At 37.8% G+C, this 21,552-nt stretch overlaps 1 protein-coding gene across 1 annotated transcript in view; it reads left to right on the forward strand.

The window, feature by feature from the left end:
* The window catches only part of PCSK2 (proprotein convertase subtilisin/kexin type 2), a 294,040-nt gene that overhangs the window by 40,155 nt on the left and 232,333 nt on the right, over window positions 1-21,552 (forward strand). Inside the window, exon 2 of the mRNA XM_019756643.3 lies at window positions 12,577-12,681. Within this exon, the coding sequence (XP_019612202.1) occupies window positions 12,577-12,681 (105 nt within the window). The remainder of the gene's footprint in view (window positions 1-12,576; window positions 12,682-21,552) is intronic.

Below are 21,552 nucleotides of genomic sequence, written 5' to 3' on the forward strand. Positions count from 1 at the left end.
ATTGTTGATATCGGCTATGTATTTAAGTTATTTGGTATCCTCACACTTGGATAATCAGAAATATGTGAGCAAGTGGCACTGAATGTGTCTACAACTGTGTCTTGTGCTCAGTTTATAATTTACCATTAGGTGAGTGAGGTCAGAATTGTTAGTCTGAACTTAAGGTAGTTGCATTTGAAAAGCTGCACACTGCATTAAGAAGTACACATGACTTGTGTGATATTTCTCTCAAGATGTATAACATCAATCTAATGATGAGAAAATACTGGACAATTTCCAATTGAAGGACATTCTACAAAACAAGTAGCCTGCACTCCTCAAAAGATAAAGACAGACAAACTTAGACAAGCTAAGAAATTTCCAGACTAAAAGGGAAATGACAACTACATGCAACATATAATCCTGCACTGAACTTTGGACCACTTTTTTTTTTTTTTACTATAAAGGATTTGCAAAATGATGTCTGTAAGTTAGAAAATAATATTATATTATTAGTAGTTTTCTGATTTTGATACTTACAATATCTTGTTCTTAGGAAACACAAACACCATCTACAACTTACATTAAAAATGTCAGTAAAATTAATATGTATATTAATATGTATGATAAAGAAAATTCAGTAATGTTAATAATTGGGGAGTCTGGGTGAAGGTCTTATGAGAGTTCTTTGCCCTATTATTTAAACTTCTCTGTGAGTCTGAAATTATTTCAAAAATGAAAATTACCACAGAAAAGGGCACATTGACTCAAAACTAAAATTCACATCTCTCCATCTATGAAACTAAAAGAGGTTAAACTTTCTCAAGAATCATGAGGTTTTGTCCCACCCCGGCCACTACAGAGCAGTGTGACCTTCACCAAATAATTCAAATTTCTGAATCTTGCTTTTGTTATCCATATAATCCAGGTGTCAACTAGAAATGCCTGGACCTTTGTGATCTAGGTAAGATTCACTCGCAAACCCCCCTTCATCATGTGCCCTAGAGAAATCCCAAGTGCTTCCCAACATTCTTGGAAATTCTGAGGGTAGGAACTGTATCCTTATTTTGCTTCCAGTAGAACTTTCCAGTTAAGAAATTATGTCTTCATCCCACATATGTAATCTCTATTCTTCCCAATCATAACTCAAGTGTGAAATTCAGCTACTACCCTGATTTTCCCACACCAACCAAACCCTAACTACTCTCCAAGGCGTTTGTAACAGTAATGTATTTTATCGAAGATGTCAGCGGCACAAAGAGGGAATTTATATTGCAAAACACAAACAACTTTAAAGTAAGCACAGGCATATTTAAGAAATCCTTCGGTCACCTCATCATTGAGGCCTGAGCTGAGGCCTCTTTGCCTGGTGTCATGCCAGACCTCAAACTTCTTACCAGCTCCTCTTCCTTTTTTTTTTCTTCTGTCCCTTGGTTTCCTTAGCAAGCCCTCCTCTCATAAAGACAATTCTTTCCAGGCAGATCATCTATGACCTTAGGGCTCTACCTACCATAATAGGATACTCCTAGATAAAAACAATACCCTCCTCAAGAGGGACCCAGCTGCCAGCTATGGTGTCACAACTTCTGTTAAGTGCTGCATACTCTTTTAGGCTATTTCCAGTGTGAAAATTCTGAGATGCTATGACATACACTTGGTTTTATTTTACAAAATAAAATTACCTTTATTATATGTTATTTTTTAAGAGTAGGCAAAGCTCATTATAGAAAATAATATATAGAAAACAATATAGAGAGGTGAACAGAAGAAAATTAAACCATCCTAAATTTCTCCACCTGTTATTAACATTTAGGTGAATATTAGCTGAACGTCCTTCTAAGTGAGACCCTTACTTGCACATGCTGTTTTGTTTTTTCAAAAACAATATGCTGTGAAGATCTTTATGTAGCAATGAAGAGAAATGCAGCATCTTTTTTACAGTTATTCACTCTTTGAAAATGCAATAAACTTTCTTTCCTGTAAATCCCTTTCTTCCTTCAGAACCTTCTGTATGTTTTCTGTATCTTTATTCCAGTGAAACTGAGACTGACGTTTCAATATTTAACTCATTCTTGGTATCACTGTTCTCAGATATTCTAAGTTGGATGGATAGATTGATGATAGATAGATGATTGATAGATAGATAGATAGATAGATAGATAGATAGATAGATAGATAGATCGATAGATAGATGTCAAACATGAATTCCTTTTCTCAGACCTTATTATCTATGTAAAATTTATTATGGCACCAATAAAGCCCCATTAACAAATCATATTTGATACCAACTTGGCCAACTGCAGCCTTCTTCTGGGTTATTCCAGGTTTTGAAGAGACAGCTTCCTTGTGAAGAAACCAGCAAGTGATTTCACAGGCTTCCACTTTTCACCCTATCTTCTCCTTTATCATTTAGAGAGAACCTCAATGCCAGAGCTGATGTTTGGTAGTGATTAATCTCTCTTGTCTTTCACAGCTGCTCCAGAGAGCGTGGGCCCAACTACAGACAAAAATAACAGACAGTCTCAGATATGTCTGTAATCAAACAGACATTTTTTTCCCCTGGAATACCTAATGGTATTTCTGCTTCCCATGAGTTTCTACAAGTTCAAACCCTTTTATAATGGGCCTTTGGTCAAGCACTTATTAGAGTCCTCAACTGTTCAGAGCTAGAAGGTACAATATGCATCACTCACTGGCTCACAAATTGGATTTTGCTTGACCAGCACTGTGCTTCAATCTGTTTGTCTTGAGGAGAGCATATACTCGCTCCAGTTTACCACAAGCCCCTTATTGCCCTATACCTGCTTCACATACTTATTGTCCTATACCACACTCCTTATTGTCCTATACCTAACTCACATATTTATATTTCCTGCTTGACCCCCAAAGCATTAAATGTTTTACTAATGCCAAAAGAATGCCACACCCAGAGATTTAATCATCTACACTTAGGCACACAGCTACGTATTGACTCTCTAAAATCTAGAAACTCCTGATTTTTTTATTCATTCAACAAATATTTATGAAGCTCATGCTATGTTCTAGATGCTTGTGAGAAAAACAGGCATGTCTTCATGGAGCTTTCAGTTTAGTTGTTTCTAAGTTTATCTCCAGAGAGTGTTCTTTCTGAAATACCAGGATAATTTTGAAAGATGAAGATTTATGTAACATGTCAGTGGCTCAAATTTTTTAAGCATGAGATTCTTCTGATCCCTAATACTACATGCAAAAGCAGTCTTGTGTATGAATCTTCCCATAAGGAAAAAGCTTTTCCTTATTCTAAAGAGTGCATGGTCCACTTAGCTATGGATTGGAGTGACTCTGCTGGTGTTAACTGGGGATATTCTGTTAGTTGGTTGACAATGCGAACAAAACAAGACAGATGATCAGAGCACTTAGAATAATTACCACCCTTTGTTATTAAATCACAAGTGTAAAAATGAGAATGTAAAGATCTAATCTGAAAAGTATGGACCAAGGGAAGTTTAGGGTTCGCGTTTGAAGAGTAGGCTAGTAAATGTAAGATGTTCACCAGAAAATACCTGGATGAAAGGCACTTCCTCTTTGTACTGTGGAAGCTGGTTGGTTCCTTCCCATCCAAAAGTGTAACTAAGGAGTGTGGTCTGTCCCCTCATCATCTTGGGCTGTCAATCAGACTATCCTCTACAATCTTTGCCCTGGATGGCAGCTGTGGCTTCAGAGCTAATATATAGGTCTGCCTGGGGGGAAAAAAAAAAAAGTTTTTTATTTCATGATGGGAATAGATATTTAATCCAAGTATTAGGTTAAATCCATTCACTGTTTGTTGTTAATTAAGAAATAAAATCACTCTGGAAGTTGTGCTTCTTTCTTCCTTTGCTCTAAAATTGGCACTCAAACCTGTCTGTTTGTAAGCATCAGAATTCTTGCTGGATCAGCTTGCCTTGCACATAATCCAGGAAATCAGTAATAGTCTCTGGGCAGATGTCAGTAACATGCAGGGTCCATCCTCTAATTGACCTGCAGGGAAACATTTCCCACGTAGGAAAGAAATTTTAGAAGAGTGAAATGAAGGACAAAGATCATGGGCTTCAAAGTCAGCTGGGACTGGATTCAAATAAACTTCTCTGAACCTCTGTCTCCTCATTCTTAAAATGGAGATGATACCCACCTTGTAGGACTGATATGATGAGTAAATGGGATTGTGTTTTTGAAGAGCCTGGCATATTGTGGCAATGTGAATTTACAAATGGAACTATTCTTTGGTTGGTTTTTTGGGTGGTTTTTTGCTGGCAACTGGCAATATTCTAGTATTTGGCCTCACACTAAGGATAGCTTCCCTCACGCGTCAGTTATTCCATATAGCAGATCTGAAAACATTGGCTTCATGTCCTACCTTCTAGGGGAAGATGGCAATCAGAACGTTCCAAGGCATCAGCCAGCACCTTTATACATGCTGGGAGTCAGTCTTTGATGTATCTTCAGGGTGGGCTTTTTGGTGCACTCTAAGTGTGGTAGGTTGATTTATCGATGGCCCAATTATTGGCCTTCCTATATTACCTTCCTATATTGCCCTGGAAGTTTGAAATCCTCCCGACTGTGACTCTGGGCTAGCCTCTGACTTGCTGTGGCTAAAAGAATATGGCAGAAGTGCTGACATGCCTGTTCCAAACCTGGGACTCAAGAGGCCTTGAACATTCCCGTTTAGTCCCTTGCACTGTTAGATTTACTGTTGAAGTCCTGCCTCATCCATGAGAACAAGCCTGGGAGGGTCTTCTAGAGAATGTGAGACCATGTGGAGGAGAACTGAGGTGCCCTAGCTAACAGCCTACTGACCCTCAGAAGAAGAACCAAACTAGACAAACTGCAGGAGACTACAAATGCACAAGGTAGCGCAGCCAAGACCTGAACAACCATTCATGGAGCCTATATTTCTGACCCATGAAATGTGAGCTAAATAAATGGTTGTTGTTCGATGCCACTGAGATTTTTTGTGGTTTGTAACACACATTGTCATGGTGATACATGACTGAAACTCAAATGACTTGAGGCTTTCTCCATTTGTAGAGAACCTTAATGAGGACCCCTGGGGCTCCTCAGGCATCAGAGCAGCAGCCTCTCTGCATGAGTTTACCTATCTCTCCTATGTTCAGCCACCGATAACGTTCTCTAAGCTTCTTTGTGAACACCTGAGAGCCTAACAGCAGAGGTAATTAATATTGGTCCTGTGGAGGTAAAAGATAAATGAAGTCTTGAACAGGAGAGGAAACGGTTTTACCTGTTATTCTCCAGACTCATTTTGTATCCATCTCTCTTTCCAAAGCAAGACAGGAAAAAGTGAGAGGATTCAAATAGCTGAGATGTGTGATCTTAAGTTCAGCCTTTAAGGAGGAGGAACTTCAATTATGGGAAAATGGCAAGTCAGTACAGGGGAGCATCTAGAACCCACAAACAAGAAATTGTTCAGGCTGAGGCATGGTTGTCATATAGTCAGGACATGCCTTTGGTTCCCCTCTTTCCTGCCTCTCTTAATTATCCTGTCTTTCTTTCTAGTTCTAGAAACTTCCATCCTGTCAGCAAATCTCTGTTGAGGCATTTAAAGGCCATGGCTTAGGGTGCTACCCCTTCCAGACATAATTGTACTTTCATGCGATTAAGCATTCAACACACACACACACACACACACACACACACACACACACACACACGAGGTTTAGGACAGGGCTGAGCAGGAACCATCTGGCCCAAAAAGAGGACTTTTAATGCTATCTAAATCACCTGACTAACATTGCCTCTCCCATAGAAGTTCAGAGCCTGCTTCTTCTTCTCTCCTTTTCCTGCTTCCCACTGCCTAATTCATAGTCATGATCTCTATTTCTATTCTTTATTTCTGTAATGTTATGTTTCTGTCAATTGCATAATATAGTTTTCTTGTTTGTGTGTTTCATCATTGGTCTATAAATACCTGTAGGGCAGAGCCTCGTACCCCATCCTCCAGTTCCCTTTCTCCCATCCTTATTTCAGAGTGCAGTTCCTCACTCAAAAGAGATTGCATGCAATCCAGGGACATCAAAATGGTCTTGGGGAATGTCAGTTAAACGCAGAGCCTCGCCCATCTGTAAAATTCAAGGCCCAAAATGAAATTGACAAGCAATTATAAGCTGAGCCAGTTTTTTAATCCTTAATGTGTTGTTTTGTTTTCCAGTTTTTGTTCCTGAAATTTCTTGATAGCAGCCCTCTTGAAAATAAAAGTGTTTAAATCTTTATACATGGAATAACATCCAATGTTCTATCAAACCAGACTCCCAACTAAGCTTGACTGAGCATCATGAAAATCAGACAATGAGCAAATGCAAACAAAACTGCCAAAGTAAAAATGATGCATGTGAACTAGAGAGTCTTAACTGTTTGGGGTTTCTGGACCCATTTGAGAATCTGTAAGTAGTGGGCTCTCCTGAAACAAGTTAATGCATAAAGGCACAAAATTTATGGTGGAGGCCATGTTCACAGACATTCTGGAGCATCCAGGGATTGCCTAAGGGAAAAGAAGTCTGGTCTATGGGAAAGTAGAAATGGGGCTCGGTGAGGATTTAACACACTGTTTTATCTGTTCTCAGTTGGTTGCCAGTTCCCTGGGTTCCATGCTATTAAGGAAAGGGAATGTGTGGGTTCAGAGAGGAGCTTCAACTTGGAGCCATGGTTATCAGTGGGAAAAGGAAGCAAGAGGGAAGGAAGAGAGGCAATGAGAAGTGCTGCTGGGATTTATAAAAGTTTGAGGCATAATGAGAATTTTTTTAAAACTGCAAGTCTAAGTTAGCAACATTATTATACTGTCACCCAGCCTGAACTTTCAAGCTGACAATTAGCTGTGAATTCTTCTTTCACATCCTTTTTTGTCCTTCTTTCTGGAACCATGCAAATTTTTGCCTTAAGAGAAAAAGGTGATGGTATAAAAGAAGGAAAGGAGGGTGTGTGTGTGTGTGTGTGTGTGTGTGTGTGTGTGTGTAAATGAAGAAAACATTTGAAATATAAAATGCTGCCAATTATAAGAGGCTTCTTACTGGGACACTCAGGTGAGTATTTGGGGACATAGGTTTTTTTTGTTGTTGTTTTTAATTCAAGTTTATTGGGGTGACAATTGTTAGTAAAGTTACATAGGTTTCAAGTGTACAATTCTGTAATACATCATCTATATATCACATTTCAAAGACAAGAGGCAAAGAGGGCTCAGAAAAATAACCAATGTCAACATGTTAATTTTCTAAGTCTGTGATCAGTCAGTTTACTTCTTTATTGCCAATTTCCAATTTCAGCTCCATGAGACCAATTAGCTCTATTTAGATGTATTGGGCCCCAACACAGCAGGGGGTATGTCACTCACCAACCTGGTTGTCCTTGAGTCACACTCATCTTTGTCAAGAATTCCAGCCTTCAATCTCTTGGATTCATAGCCATTGTTACAAAGGGGGATGGGACATACAATGAGATGCAACAGAAGCAATGGGATGGCAAGTGTGCTGGAAATACAGTCAGGAGACCTGGGATTTTTCCTGAGATCTCCCCCTTAACTGGGCAAGTCCTGCTCCTCCCTGAGCCACGATGTCTTTCTCTATAAAATGAAGCAGGTAACATAACCATGTGAAATGACCTCAGTATGTGACAATAGGAAGTGGTAGGGCTTCTGGATTAAAATTAGTAAATATATGATGCATTTAAGGACTTTCAAAACATTTAACATTGTAAAGTTTCAATTTGGAAGTAATATTAGACTTAAAAATATGCTGCAAAAATATCGCACAGGCACACCCATGCAGCATTATTCATAATAGCCAAAAGATGGAAGAAACCCAAGTGTCCATCAATAGTTAAATGGATAAACAAAATGTGGTATATACAGGCAATAGAATATTATTCAGCATGCATTTTTTTTCTTTTGTCCTTTGTGCTTTTGGTGTCATATCTAAGAAATCAGTACTTAGCCTAAAGTCATGAAGTTACTCCTATGTTTTATTTTAAATATTATATGTGTGTTTTTTTTCCTTTACATTTAGGGCTATAAATCATTTTGAGTTAAATTTTGCATATGGTATGAGATAGAGATCCTAATTTATTATTTTTCATGTGGATATTAAGTTGCCCAAGTACTATTTGTTGAAAAGACTATCCTTTCTCATTGAGTTTTCATAACATCTGTTAAGATCAACTAACCATAAATTGATTATTATAAATTATTTCTGAGCTCTCAATTTTATTCCACTGAACTATATGTCTTTCCTTATGCTGGTACCATAATGCCTTGATTATTGTAGTTTTTTTAATAAGTTTTGAAATTGGAAAGTGTGAGTTCTCCAACTTTGTTCTTCTTTTTCAAGATTGTTTTAGCTATTCTGGGTCCTTTTATGAATTTTAAGGTTTCCATATGAATTTTAGAATCCACAAAATTAGGGAGAATTGCCATCTTACAAATCCATGAATATAAGATGTCTTTCCATTTATTTAGATATTTTTAAATGTCTATCAATGATGTTTTGTTCAATGATGTAGTGTACGGATCCTGTACTTCCTTTGTTAAGTTTATTCTCAAGTATTTTATTTATTTGATGTTATTATAAATGGAATTGTTGTCTTAATTCTACTCTTTTTAAATTTAATTAAATTTATTGGATTGATATTGGTTAGTAAAATTATGTAGGTTTCAAGTGTATAGTCTATAATAATCATCTATATATTGCATTGTGTGTTCACCACCCAAAGTAAGTTCTCCTTCCATCACCATATACATGACTCCCTTTACATTCTTCTACCATTCCCCTCCCCTGTTACCCTCTGGTAACCACTAAACTTTTGTCTGTGTCTATGAGTTTTTTCTTCTTTGTTTGTTTCTGTTGTTCATTTGTTGCTTTCAGTTTTATATCCCAAATATCACTGAAGTCATATGGTTCTCAACTTTTTCTGTCTGACTTATTTCACTTAGCATGATAATCTCAAGATCCATTCATGTTGTTGCAAATGGCAGTATTTCATCTTTTCTTAGGGCTGAGTAATATTTGGTTGTATATATGTACCACATCTTCTTTATCTAGTCATCTGTGGGAGGACACCTTGGTTGTTTCCATGTCTTGGCCACTGTAAATAATGCTGCAATTAACATAGGGGTTCATATGAGGACTGACAATTAAGTTTGGGAACTCAACCTAGAAAAAGTATTATATAACTCATTGTTGAATATAACTATGGTCACCTTCAAAGTACTCCCCTTGGGGAGCTATGCACCAATGCCAGTCTTTAAAGCAATTTTGGAACTCTTTCTGGAATGGCCATCAGAGCTGTCATCGTACTACCCTTGATGTCTCTCTCTCACTGAATGTCATCAAAATGTCTTCCTTTCAATATTCCCTTTACCTTCAGGTAAACAAAGAAATCATTGGGGGCCAGATCAGGTGAGTAGGGAGGGTGTTCCAATACAGTTATTTACTGGCTACAAACTCCCTCACAGACAGAGCCTTGTGAGCTGTTGCATTATTGTGATGCAAGAGCCATGAATTGTTGGGGGAAAGTTCAGGTTGTGGAACTTTTTCACTTAGCCTTTCAGCACTTCCAAATAGTAAACTTGGTTAACTGTTTGTCCAGTTGGTACAAATTCATAATGAATAATCTCTCTGATATCAAAAAAGGTTAGCAACATCATTGTAACAAGTTTGTGAACTTAATTGTCCGACATCATATATATTTACAGATAATTGTTTTCAGACTTTTGGGGTAATCTGAAAGGGCAATCTCCAGAAAAGGGATTGCTGGGACTTACAGCAATTCTATTCTTAATTTTTTGAGGAAACTCCATACTGTTTTCCATAGTGGCTGTACCAATTTACATTCCCAGCAGCAGTGTATGAGGGTTCCTTTTTCTCCACAACCTCTCCAACACTTGTTATTACTTGTCTTGTTAATAACAGCCAATTCTAACAGTGTGAGGTGGTATCTCATTGTCGTTTGATTTGCATTTCCCTAATAACTAGTGAAGTTGAACATTTTTTTCATGTATCTGTTGGCCGTTTGTATGTCTTCCTTGAAGAAGTGTCTGTTCAGGTCCTCTAACCCTTTTTTAATTGGATTGTTTATTTTTTGTTGTTGAATTGTATGAGTTCTTTATTTTTCAATTGGTCATTCTAGCATACACAAAAACAATTTTTGTATGTTAATTATATATATGGCAACCATGCTGAAGTCATTTGTTAATTCTAATAGTTTTTTGTGTGTATGTGGATTTTTCAAGAATTTCTATGTACAAGATAATATCTTCTGCATATAGAGATATTTTTTTCTTCCTTTTCAAAATGGATGCCATTACTTCATTTTTTTCTTACCTAATTATCCTGCCTAGAACCTCCAATACACTGTTGAATATAAGTGGCAGGCGCAGACATCCTCATCTTGCCCTGATCTTAAGAGGAAAGCATTAAGCCTTTCACTATTAAATCTGTTAGCTATGGATTTTTATATACATTTATCAGATACAGGATATTCCCTTCCATTCTAAGTTTTTCCATTTTTTATCATAAAATATTGTTGGATTTTGCCAAATGATTTTCTTGCATTCATCAAGATGGTCATGTTTTGTCCTTTACTCCATTATTATGGTTATTACATTCATTGATTTTCAACTGTTAAAAGAAATTTGCATTCCTGAGATAAATTCCACTTAGTCATGGTATATAATTCTCTTTATATGATGCTGGATTTAATTTTATATTTGTAAGGAACAGTCATCTGTAGTTTTCTTATGATATCTTTGTCTGGTTTTTGTACAAGGTTAATATTAGCCTCTATGAATGAGTTGGGAAGTGTTCTTTAATCTACTTTTCTAAAAGATTTTCTGAGGAGGAATTTGTATAAATTCTGTAAATATTTAATAGAGTTCACTAGTAAAGACATCTGGGCTTGGACTTTATTTTGTAAAAAGTTTTTAAATTACTAATACAATCTCTACTTAACAAATTTTCTATACTTCTGAATACATTTTGGAAGTTTATGTCTTTCTAGGAATTTATCTATTTCACCAATTTGATCTAATTTGTTAGCATACTATTATTTGTATTTGTAGTATTTCCTAATATACTCTGTGATTGTGTAGTAATGTCTCCTCTTTCAGTACTGATTTCACTCATTTGAGTCTTCTCTTCTTGGTCAGTATTTTTAGAGGTTTATTTATTTTAATGAACTTTTCAAAAAATAACTTTTGGTTTTGCTTATTTTTTCTATTGTTTTCCCAAATCATTTATCCCAATTTGAATCTCCTAATTTTTCTAATTCTCTCCCTGCTGTTTACTTTAGGTTTAGTTTGTTTTTCTTTTTCATAAGGTTCAAAATTAGTTTATTGATTTGAGATGTTTTTCATGGGTATTTATAGCTATGAATTTCTCCCTAAGTATTACTTAAACTGCATCCTACAAGTTTTTGATTCTATGGGTTTTGGGTTTTTTTTCAATCAACTCAAAGTATTTTCTAATATTCAATGGGATTTCTTCTCTGACTCATTGATTATTTAGGAGTATATTGTTTAATATCTACATATTTATGAATTTCCCAATTTACCTTGTTATTAATTTTAATGTAATTAGAAATTATGATTAGATAACATACTTTGTGTTATTTTATTCCTTCTAAATTTATTGAAGCTTGTTTTATGGCCTAGCTTATGATCCATCCCAGAAAATGTTCTATTTGTACATGAGAAGAATATGTATTCTGATGTTCTTGGGTGTTCTATAGAAGTCTGTTAGGTTAGTTGGTTTATAGTTTTGTTTAAGTGTTCAACTTACTTTCTGATCTGCTTACTTGTTCCATACATTATTGAAAATGAGCTATTAAAGTCTCCATTAAAGGTTATTCCTGTCTCTAGTAAACATTTTTACCTTAAAATCAATTTTGTCAAAGACATATATAGTCAATCCTCCTCTCTTATGGTTACTGTTTGTACAGTATATTTTTTCACATCCTTTTACTTTCAACTTATTTATATATTTGAATCTAAAGTGCATCTCTTGCAGATAGCATATAGTTGAGTCATAGGGTTGGGTATTTTCATCTACTCTGTTAATAACTTTGTCTTTTGATTAGCATTTTCATTTGATGTAATACTGAGGAGGTAGAAGTTACATTTTCCATTTCATTATGTGCTTTGTATATGTCTTATATACAGTCTAGCTATGAAGACAGAACTAGGTCACAACACAATCCTGGAGCAACTCAACATGTCATGTAAACACTAGTCTAAAAGAGGAGAATTGAGAATTTGGTGTGGGTATGAGTTCAAAGGCAAGGCTCCATGGAGGAGAACAGGAGATCAAAAGATGAATAGAAACTAAAGAAATGGAGGAAAGAATAGAAGGTATTTGGGGAGGGAAGGGGAATGGGCACTATATAAGAAAAGGTAGAGAAAAAGGGAAACAGTGCAGTGATGGGGAAATAGAAGACCAGGTCTGATACAAGCTTATCAGTGGTTTTGTCATATACATCCCCTCCCATGGAGCCTCATCATGCAGCTCCCACTTTAGTGTCCCTGTTCCAGGGCTAGCCCCAGAAGCTAACCATATCATGTGTTTGTTTGACTCTTCACAGCTTCCCTTCACTGAAAGCCTGTACCACTTTTATCACAATGGCCTTGCGAAGGCCAAGAGAAGACGCAGCCTACACCACAAGCAGCAGCTGGAGAGAGACTCCAGGGTGAGTTTTCCTGGAAACATACCTTTCAACTTCTGCTACCATATTTGGGCCCACTGGGTAGGCCTTAAAAGAGGGTAAGCAGAGAATTTTGAAATAAAATCATTTAATGTATTGAGATAGGCCAAATGGATCCTTGGCTGAGTGGCACCAGGGACTCTCTGCTCCTTTATCTTGTGCATTATAAATAAACCCTTTATAGGGCTGGGAGCAGAGTAAACAGAAGATCACTCTTTACTGGCTGTCTTTTCCTGCATTATTGTGTGAGGAGTTCTGATTATCTGAGAACATATTTTGGCCTATCATAGATAGAAAGAAACCAAGCAATTTAAGGAGTCATTTATGGAAGATTTCTACTGGTGAACCCACATACTCTAAGGAGGTTTCCATGTCCCCATATTATGAATGGGAAAATGAGTAGGCCAGCAAGTGATCAGCTTACAATAGAAAGTGGCTTCTCAGTATCCATGCGTGGTTGCAGCCGTGGGACCATCTCTGCTCCTCTTCTCACCTTATATTTTCTCACATTGACCTAATTTACCACCATGCTTCAACTATCTTCTTAATGCTCATGACCCCTCATTTTTCTTTTTTCAGCTCTTATCTTTACCTTGTTCTTGTACTTCAGATCTCATTTTCTACCCTCCCTGGCAGTTTAAATTCAACTGTCCTGCAACCAAACTTATCATCTTAGGCACAAAACAGCAGCATTTCCAGTGTTCCCACTTCCTATTTTCACAACAGGAACTTTGGTCATCACTGAATCCTCCCTCTTCAAATTTTGTTACCATCTCCATATTTCTACACACTCATTCAATTGGGTAGACTCTGATTTTCCTTGTGCAATTCACTGAGAGGGAAATTAATAATCCAGGCAAGTTGCACACTATACACTGAAGGCTTCATAGCCTCTTCCCCAGGACTCTTGAAGGAAAGTAGATGTAAAGAGGGTCAAGCATGTGATTTAGGAATTTACACATGAGGCTTCTTTTGAGCTGATGGAATTTGTAAACTCATTCTTGTGGGGCTCCTTATGTGAACATTTGATTTGGTTTAATTTGGGCTTTAATTAGCAATGTAGATGAAACAGGCTCCCCAACAGATCACCAACTGACAGGTCACAGGCAATTTTCCTTTAATGCCTCAACCCAGGGGATCTCACATTCCCTGGAGTGGAAATTCTGCTCTGAAATCCACTTTATCTTTGCTCTCACAGTAAGATCCAAGCTGCCTATACTGCCAGCCAGTGCCAAGCATTCTCAAAGAGTCTGTAATAGAAGCTGGCACCCCTATCAAAGGGAGAAGCTCTCTTTTCTGTGTCATAACAGCCTTGAGCCTAGCTGTATCAATTCAATGCCCAGGTATGTCCTTGGAAAGCTCATGGGCAAGGATCATGCCTGTTTCATCTGCCAGTCCAGAGTGTTAGAAATCATGACAGCAGTTAACCAGGGAATGGTGAAAAGTCAGAAAGCAGGTTTGCTGGGGAGGGGTCTGGGGTGCGGATCTGTTTCTTGATCTTGGGGCTGCTTAAATAAATGTGATTTATTTGTGAAAATGCATTGACAGGTTTCACTTTTCTGAATGTATAAAAATAAAAAGTTCACTACTATGTAACTTTACGAACAATTGCCACCCCAATAAACTTTAATTGAAAATAAATAAATACTTCCAATACATAAGCCTGGAATGTATTTCCATTTCTTTGTTTCTTCTTCAATTTCTTTTAAAAATGTCTTGTAGCTTTCAACATATAGGTCTTTCACATCCTTGGTTAAGTTTATTCCTAGGTATTTTATTCTTTTTGCTGCAATTGCAAAAGGAATTGTTTTTTGTATTTCTTTTTCTGAGATTTCATTGTTAGTATATAGGAATGCAATGGACTTTTGTACATTGATTTTTTAGCTGGCATCTTTACTGTATTTGTTCATTATTTCTAATGGCTTTTTGGTGGAGTCTTTAGGGTTTTCTATATATAGCATCATGTCATCTGCAAACAGTGACAATTTAACTTCTTCATTCCCAATTTGGATGCCTTTTATTTCTTTCTCTTGCCTGATTGCTCTGGCAAGGACTTCCAACACTATGTTGAAAAGCAGAGGTGATAGGGGACAGCCCTGTCGTGTTCCTGAACGAAGAGCAAAGGGCTTCAGTTTTTCACCGTTAATTATGAGATTAGTGGAGGGTTTGTCATATACGGCCTTTATTATGTTAAGGTATTTTCCTTCTATACCTATTTTATTAAGTGTTTTAATCATAAATGGATGTTGTATCTTTTTTTTTTTTTTAAAGATTTTATTGGGGAAGGGGAACAGGATTTTATTGGGGAACAATGGTCAAATTGTTGTCCTTCCAATCTTAGTTGTGGAGGGTTCTGTTCAGCTTCAAGTTGTTGTTCTTGCAGTCTTAGTTGTGGAGGGCACAGCTCAGCTCCAGGTCCAGTTGCCGTTGCTAGTTGCAGGGGGCGCAGCCCACCATCCCTTGCGGGAGTCAAACCGGCAACCTTGTGGTTGAGAGGACAGGCTCCAACCAACTGAGCCATCCGGGAGCTCAGCGGCAGCTCAGCTCAAGGTGCCGTGTTCAATCTTAGTTGCAGGGGGCAGAGCCCACCATCCCTTGCGGGACTCGAGGAATTGAACTGGCAACCTTGTGGTTGAGAGCCCACTGGCCCATGTGGGAATCGAACCGGCAGCCTTCGGAGTTAGGAGCACGGAGCTCTAACCGCCTGAGCCACCGGGCCGGCCCCTGGATGTTGTATCTTGTCAAATGCTTTTTCTGCATCAATTGATATAGTCATATGATTTTTGTCCTTTATTTTGTTTATGTGATGTATCACATTGATGGATTTGTGGATGTTGAACCATCCTTGTGCCCCGGGGATGAACTCTACTTGGTCATGATGAATAATATTTTTAATGCATTGTTATATTCAATTTGCTAGAATTTTGTGCAGGATTTTTGCATCTGTGTTCATCAGAGATATTGGTCTGTAGTTTTCTTTTTTTGTGCTGTCCTTACCAGGTTTTGGTATCAGGGTAATGTTGGCCTCATAAAATGAGTTAGGGAGTACTGTCTCTTCTTCAATTTTTTGGAAGAGTTTCAGTAGGACAGGTATTAGATTCTATTTGAAGGTTGGTAGAATTCACTAGTGAAGCCATCTGATCCCAGACTTTTGCTTTTGGGAAGGTTTTGGATGACTGATTCAATTTCATTACTGGTGATTGGTCTGTTTAGATTTTCCAGTTCTTCATGGTTCAGCCTAGGAAGGCTATATGTTTCTAAGAACTTGTCCATTTCTTCTAGGTTATTGAATTTGGTGGCATATAGTCCTTCATACTATTTTCAGATGATCCTTTGTATTTCTGTGGTGTCCGTGATAACTTCCCCTTTTTCATTTCTGATTTTGTTAATTAGAGTCTTCTCTCTTTTTATCTTAGTGAGTCTAGCCAAGGGTTTATCAATTTTGTTAATATTTTCAAAGAACCAGCTCTTTGTCACATTAATTTTCAACATAGTTAAAATGGCCAAATTACCCAAAGCAATATACAGATTTAATGCAATCCCCATCAAAATCTCAATGGCATTTTTTAAAGAAGTAGAACAAAAAGTCATCAGATTTGTTCAGAACCACAAAAGACCCCAAATAGCCAAAGCAATCTTAAGAAAAAAGAACAACACTGGAGGTACTACACTCCCTGACTTCAGCTTGTACTACAGGGCAACAATAATCAAAACAGCATGGTATTGGCAGAAAAACAGACACATAGACCAATGGAATAGAATTGAGAACCCAGAAATAAAACAACATAATTATGGACAGGTAATTTTTGACAAAAAAGCAAAAAACATACAATGGAGAAAAGAGAGCCTCTTCAATAAATGGTGCTGGCAGAATTGCATAGCCACGTGCAAAAGAATAAGACTGGACTGCTATCTGTCACCATGTACCAAAATTAATTCAAAATGGATCAAAGACTTAAGCATAAGACCTGAAACAATAAACTGCTTAGAAGAAAACATAGGTACTAAACTTATGGACCTTGGGTTCAAAGAGCATTTTATGAATTTGATTCCAAATGCAAGGGAAGTAAAAGCTAAAATAAATGAATGGGACTATATGAAACTTAAAAGCTTCTGCACAGCAAAAGAAACCATCAACAAATAAAAAGGCAACCAACTGAATGGGAGAAGATTTTTGCAAACAGTGCCTCTGATAAGGAGCTAATATCCAAAGTATACAAGGAACTCATGCAACTCAACAAGAAGAAAACAAAGAACCCAGTTGAGAAATGGGCAGAGGACCTGAAGAGACATTTCTCCAAAGAGGACATACAAATGGCAAATAGACGTATGAAAAAATGCTCACCTCACTAATCATCAGAGAAATGCAAATAAAAACCACAATGAGATATCACCTCACCCTAGTCAGAATGGCTACCATCAACAAGACAAATAGTGTTGGAGAGGCTGTGGAGAAAAAGGAACCCTCATCCACTGTTGGTGGGAATGCAGACTGGTGCAGCCACTATGGAAGGCAGTGTGAAGTGTCCTCAAAAAATTACAAATAGAATTACCATATGTCCCAGCAATCCCTCTCCTGGGTATCTACCCAAAAAAACTGAAAACATTTATACATAAAGACTTGTGTGCTCCAATGTTCATTGCAGCTTTATTTACAGTGGCCAAGACATGGAAACAACCATTATGTCTATTGATAGATGAATGGATAAAGAATTTGTGGTATATATACACAATGGAATACTACTCGGCGGTAAGAAAAGATGAAATTGGACCATTTGTGACAACATGGATGGATCTTGAGACTATAATGCTAAGCGAAATAAGTCGGACAGAAAAAGCAGAGAACCATATAATTTCACTGATATGTGGTATATAAACCAAAAACAACAAAAGAACAAGACAAACAAATGAGAAATAAAAACTCATAGATACAGACAATAGTTTAGTGGTTACCAGAGGGTAAGGGGGAGGGGGTGGAAGATGAGGGTAAGGGGGATCAAATATATGGTGATGGAAGGAGAAGTGACTCGGGTTGTGAACACACAATGGGATTTATAGATATGTAATATAGAATTGTACACCTGAAATCTATGTAATTTTACTAACAATTGTCACCGCAATAAATTTAAAATAAATAAATAAATAAATATTCAAATTTCAAAAAGTTTCTAGTAAAAAGGGCAAAAATAAAAAATAGTTTTGTTATTTAACAGACACTTAATGAGTCAGGTACTGGAGAAAAAATGCTGAGCTAGATATTTACTGAAACTCAAGACCATTGTATTCTGGCTGAAGAGGACACAAACCACATATGTGCACATTTGAGATAAAGAAAACTCTGGTGCAGTATATGATACTGTTTTTTTCTGCAGTCCATCTCTGGTCCATGATCATACCCCTTATGGCCAATTGTTTTCCTTTCATTTGTATATTTTCTTCTAAGTCTGTTGATTTCTCCTTTTCTATGATTAAAGATATTGCCCCATGATTACTCAGAGATAAACACATAATGGAAACTGCCGCAGAAATAAAGATGCTTAAAAGGCTTGGACTGGGAAAGAGAACTGAGGAACAGAAACTTAGAAGCCATTGTTTGGTTCAGAGAGACTCCTTAGGACCACTAGGTTAGGCTAAGATTTTCTTATTCTTACACTTACTTCAGATGATCTTTAACATGCTAATTCTTGAAGTGTTGAGTGATGTTTCCAAAAGAGAATAAAATAAGATGGGTTGGGTAATAAGGAAGGAGATCATGCACTGGTGATTCTAATCATTGTTTTTTCTCCTCAAAATAGCACCTACTTTAAACAAAAGAGGCATCCATTCCCCCTTCATTGCCCATTGTAAGAGTCCTGGTAGCCATCTGTCTTCACCTGGTAGGGTTAACCATCTGTCCTGCCTGTGAAGACCAACAGAAGATAGCAGGAAAACTGAAGATCATAAATCTCCTGTATCTTTACTCTGTCTTCTCATCAAGGTTAAATGCAAGGTGTATTGACAGTAGCCAAAAATGGGATTATTGGACACTTTGTCTTTGTTATAGCCTTTGTTTTAAAGTCTATTTTTTTTAAAATTTATTTTAAATGTGTTTTTCCAGGACCCATCATCTCCAAGTCAAGTAGTTGTTTCAATCTAGTTGTGGAGGGCGCAGCTCACAGTGGCCCATGTGGGAATCGAACCGGCAACATTTTTGTTAAAAGCATCACGTTCTAACCAACTGAGCTAACCGCCCACTCCTTAAAGTCTGTTTTGTCTGGTATAAGTATTGCTATGCCAGCTTTTTGTTTGTTTGTTTCCATTTTCATGACATATCTTTTTCTATCCTTTTACTTTATGTCTGTGTGTGTCTTACTATCTGAAGTGAATCTCTTGTAGGCAGCATATATCAGTGTCTTCTTTTCTTATCCACTCAGCCACCTTTTCTTTTGTTGGAGCATTTAATCCATTTACATTTAAAGTAATTCTTGATAGGTATGCACTTATTGCCATTTTACGACTCATATTTTTTATTTTGATTTTTTGTCTTAAAGAAATCCCTCTATGGTTCCTTGTGGTATTGGTTTGGTGGTGATGAACTCCTTAAGCTTATTCTTGTCTGGGAAGCTCTTTATCTGTCCTTCGAGTGTAAATGATAGCTTTGCTGGGTTGAGTAATCTTGTGTTTTTTTTGTATGTAGTAGCTAATGCTACTACACATCTCCTGGTCTTAGCAGACTGGGCCCAGTAGCACAGTTTCCCTGGTCACCAGAGCTGGGTGCTCCAAGTTTGTCCCTGGTGTGGGTTGTGTGTAACCTCCTGTTGTAGTTGAGGCTTGGCTGCTGTTTGCATGTCGATGGGAGAAATTAACCCTCAGGCTGATTGGTTGTGAGGACTGGCCATGACTATGGTGGAGGAGCTGTGGTGCATAAGCTAACCATACAGAGCAGGATTTGCTTTATCAGGACTGTGGTGCCTGCTGAGTCTGCCCTTTGGATGAGTTGTCCTTGGAGGTAGCCAGGTAATGCTCCAGCTCAGTCAGAACCTGGCCATTAGGTGTATCAGGCCCAGGGCATCCCAGAAGAGGACTTGCTATAGGCCTATTTCAGCCATAGCCTGTGTCCTGCCCAGGGCTACCTGGCATGAGCCTACTGCAGAGGGCAAGTGCCTGAGCTGGCCTTGGAGGTGCCTTAAGAGGCCAAGCTGCAAACCAAGTCTGGCTGTTGCTAGTGCTGGGCTTAGGGCTGTTGAGCCAGAAGTATGGGACATGTCAAAGCCAGATGCTGTTTGTTTGGGTTTTGTGAGCCTTTGAGAGATTATAGGAAAGTCCACAGCATGAGCCAAGACAGGCCATTTGTATGAAAAAGTCCCTGAAAGTGGCTTGGGTGAAGCGAGATCTTGGAATCACCAGGGCAGCGTGAACAAATGGTGTTAGCCAGATTGATAGAAACTCAGACATAGAAACCTGCATCTGTATGCCAGGATGGGGAAAGGCTCAGCAAAGAAACAATGGCTTTCACCAGTTCCTCAAGCTGGGAGAAAGTTGCCCCTCTAACCCTTGCCCAGAAGCCAGACAATTGAGTTTCTCTCTGTATGTCCCTGGCGTCTTTTGAGCTGCTCCCCTAGTGCTGGAGCTCAGAGCAAGTGAGTTCATCAACAAGTGAGTCTGTGTGGGGGCCATTTAAGTGGAGCACCTGAGAATGCAACCACCCTCTGTCTCACTCAGTCACAATCTCTACTAGTTTTCATAGTCAGAATTTGTGGGGACTCCTCTCCCCAGCACTGGAACTCTAGAGAGCCTGGTGTGGGGCTGGGACCCCTTTCGTCTCCAGGGGTGACTTGACTTCTGCAGCTGAGATATCCCTCTTGTTTTTAATAGTCACATGCAGATGTGGGACCATCCCATTCTTCATTTCTGCCCCTCCTACCAGTCTCAACATGGCTTGTTCTTCATATCCTTAATTGTAGGACTTTGTTCAGCTAGACTTCAGGCAATTCATAATGATGAGTGTTGTGTAGTTTAGTTGTAATTTACATGTGGTCATGAGAGGAGACAAGTACAGCATTTACCTACTCTGCCATCTTGACCAGAAAATCCTAGGTAGTTTTTTAGCCAAAGTAACCACCAAGGTCTGCTACCAACCCGAGAAATAAAGAAGAGAAAGATACCAAGCTTGCTTTCAGTTTTGCTCTAGCTTCACAATAGAAAATTTAAGGATTTTTGCTCCTCATTTAGCCACTAATTTTTATGTTTAAGGAAAACAAAAGAAAGACTAGAAAAGGATCATATGTGCTTTTTGTCCAGGCCAATAAAGTGTTGCTTTCAATATGTCTATATTTGTTCGTCAATATACAGCACAATAGCTAAGAAAATAGATATTGATGCAGACTTTTTTAAAGGTGTTCTCTTCCCTTGCCATTTCTTTCTGCTAAAAGAATTAGCAGAATGCTGAGTAGTATCATTTAGATGCTAAAAAGTAAAAATTTTGCCTTGTTTATTTCTGGATTTCTTTGCATAGTGCAATTCTGAGTACATAGTAGATTAATCATTTTTCCCTGGGATTTTAATCCATGAAGTAGTATTGTTTCTCTCACCTTGTATTTTTACCTCTATTTTAAAATGTGCATCCATTAGGAAATAGAAATATATCTAAAGTATATCCTTTAGACATATTCTTAACTATGAGTTAAAAAAAAAATACTATTTCATTACTTCCAAGTCTTGTCAATGAGAATCCCATGAAGAACCAGTTTTAAATTCTGAAGTCCAACACATTATGTTCCTGATCATATTCACAGTCTGAGTACAATTGCTGAAGTAATAATGTGCTTGTAAAGTTTGGGTACATAAAATAATTTGATAACGTAATAAATACATCCA

Source organism: Rhinolophus sinicus, chromosome 13 (assembly GCF_057876585.1).
Source record: "Rhinolophus sinicus isolate RSI-liver-muscle chromosome 13, RSI-T2T, whole genome shotgun sequence".
In the NCBI taxonomy this organism is placed as follows: Eukaryota; Metazoa; Chordata; class Mammalia; order Chiroptera; family Rhinolophidae; genus Rhinolophus; species Rhinolophus sinicus.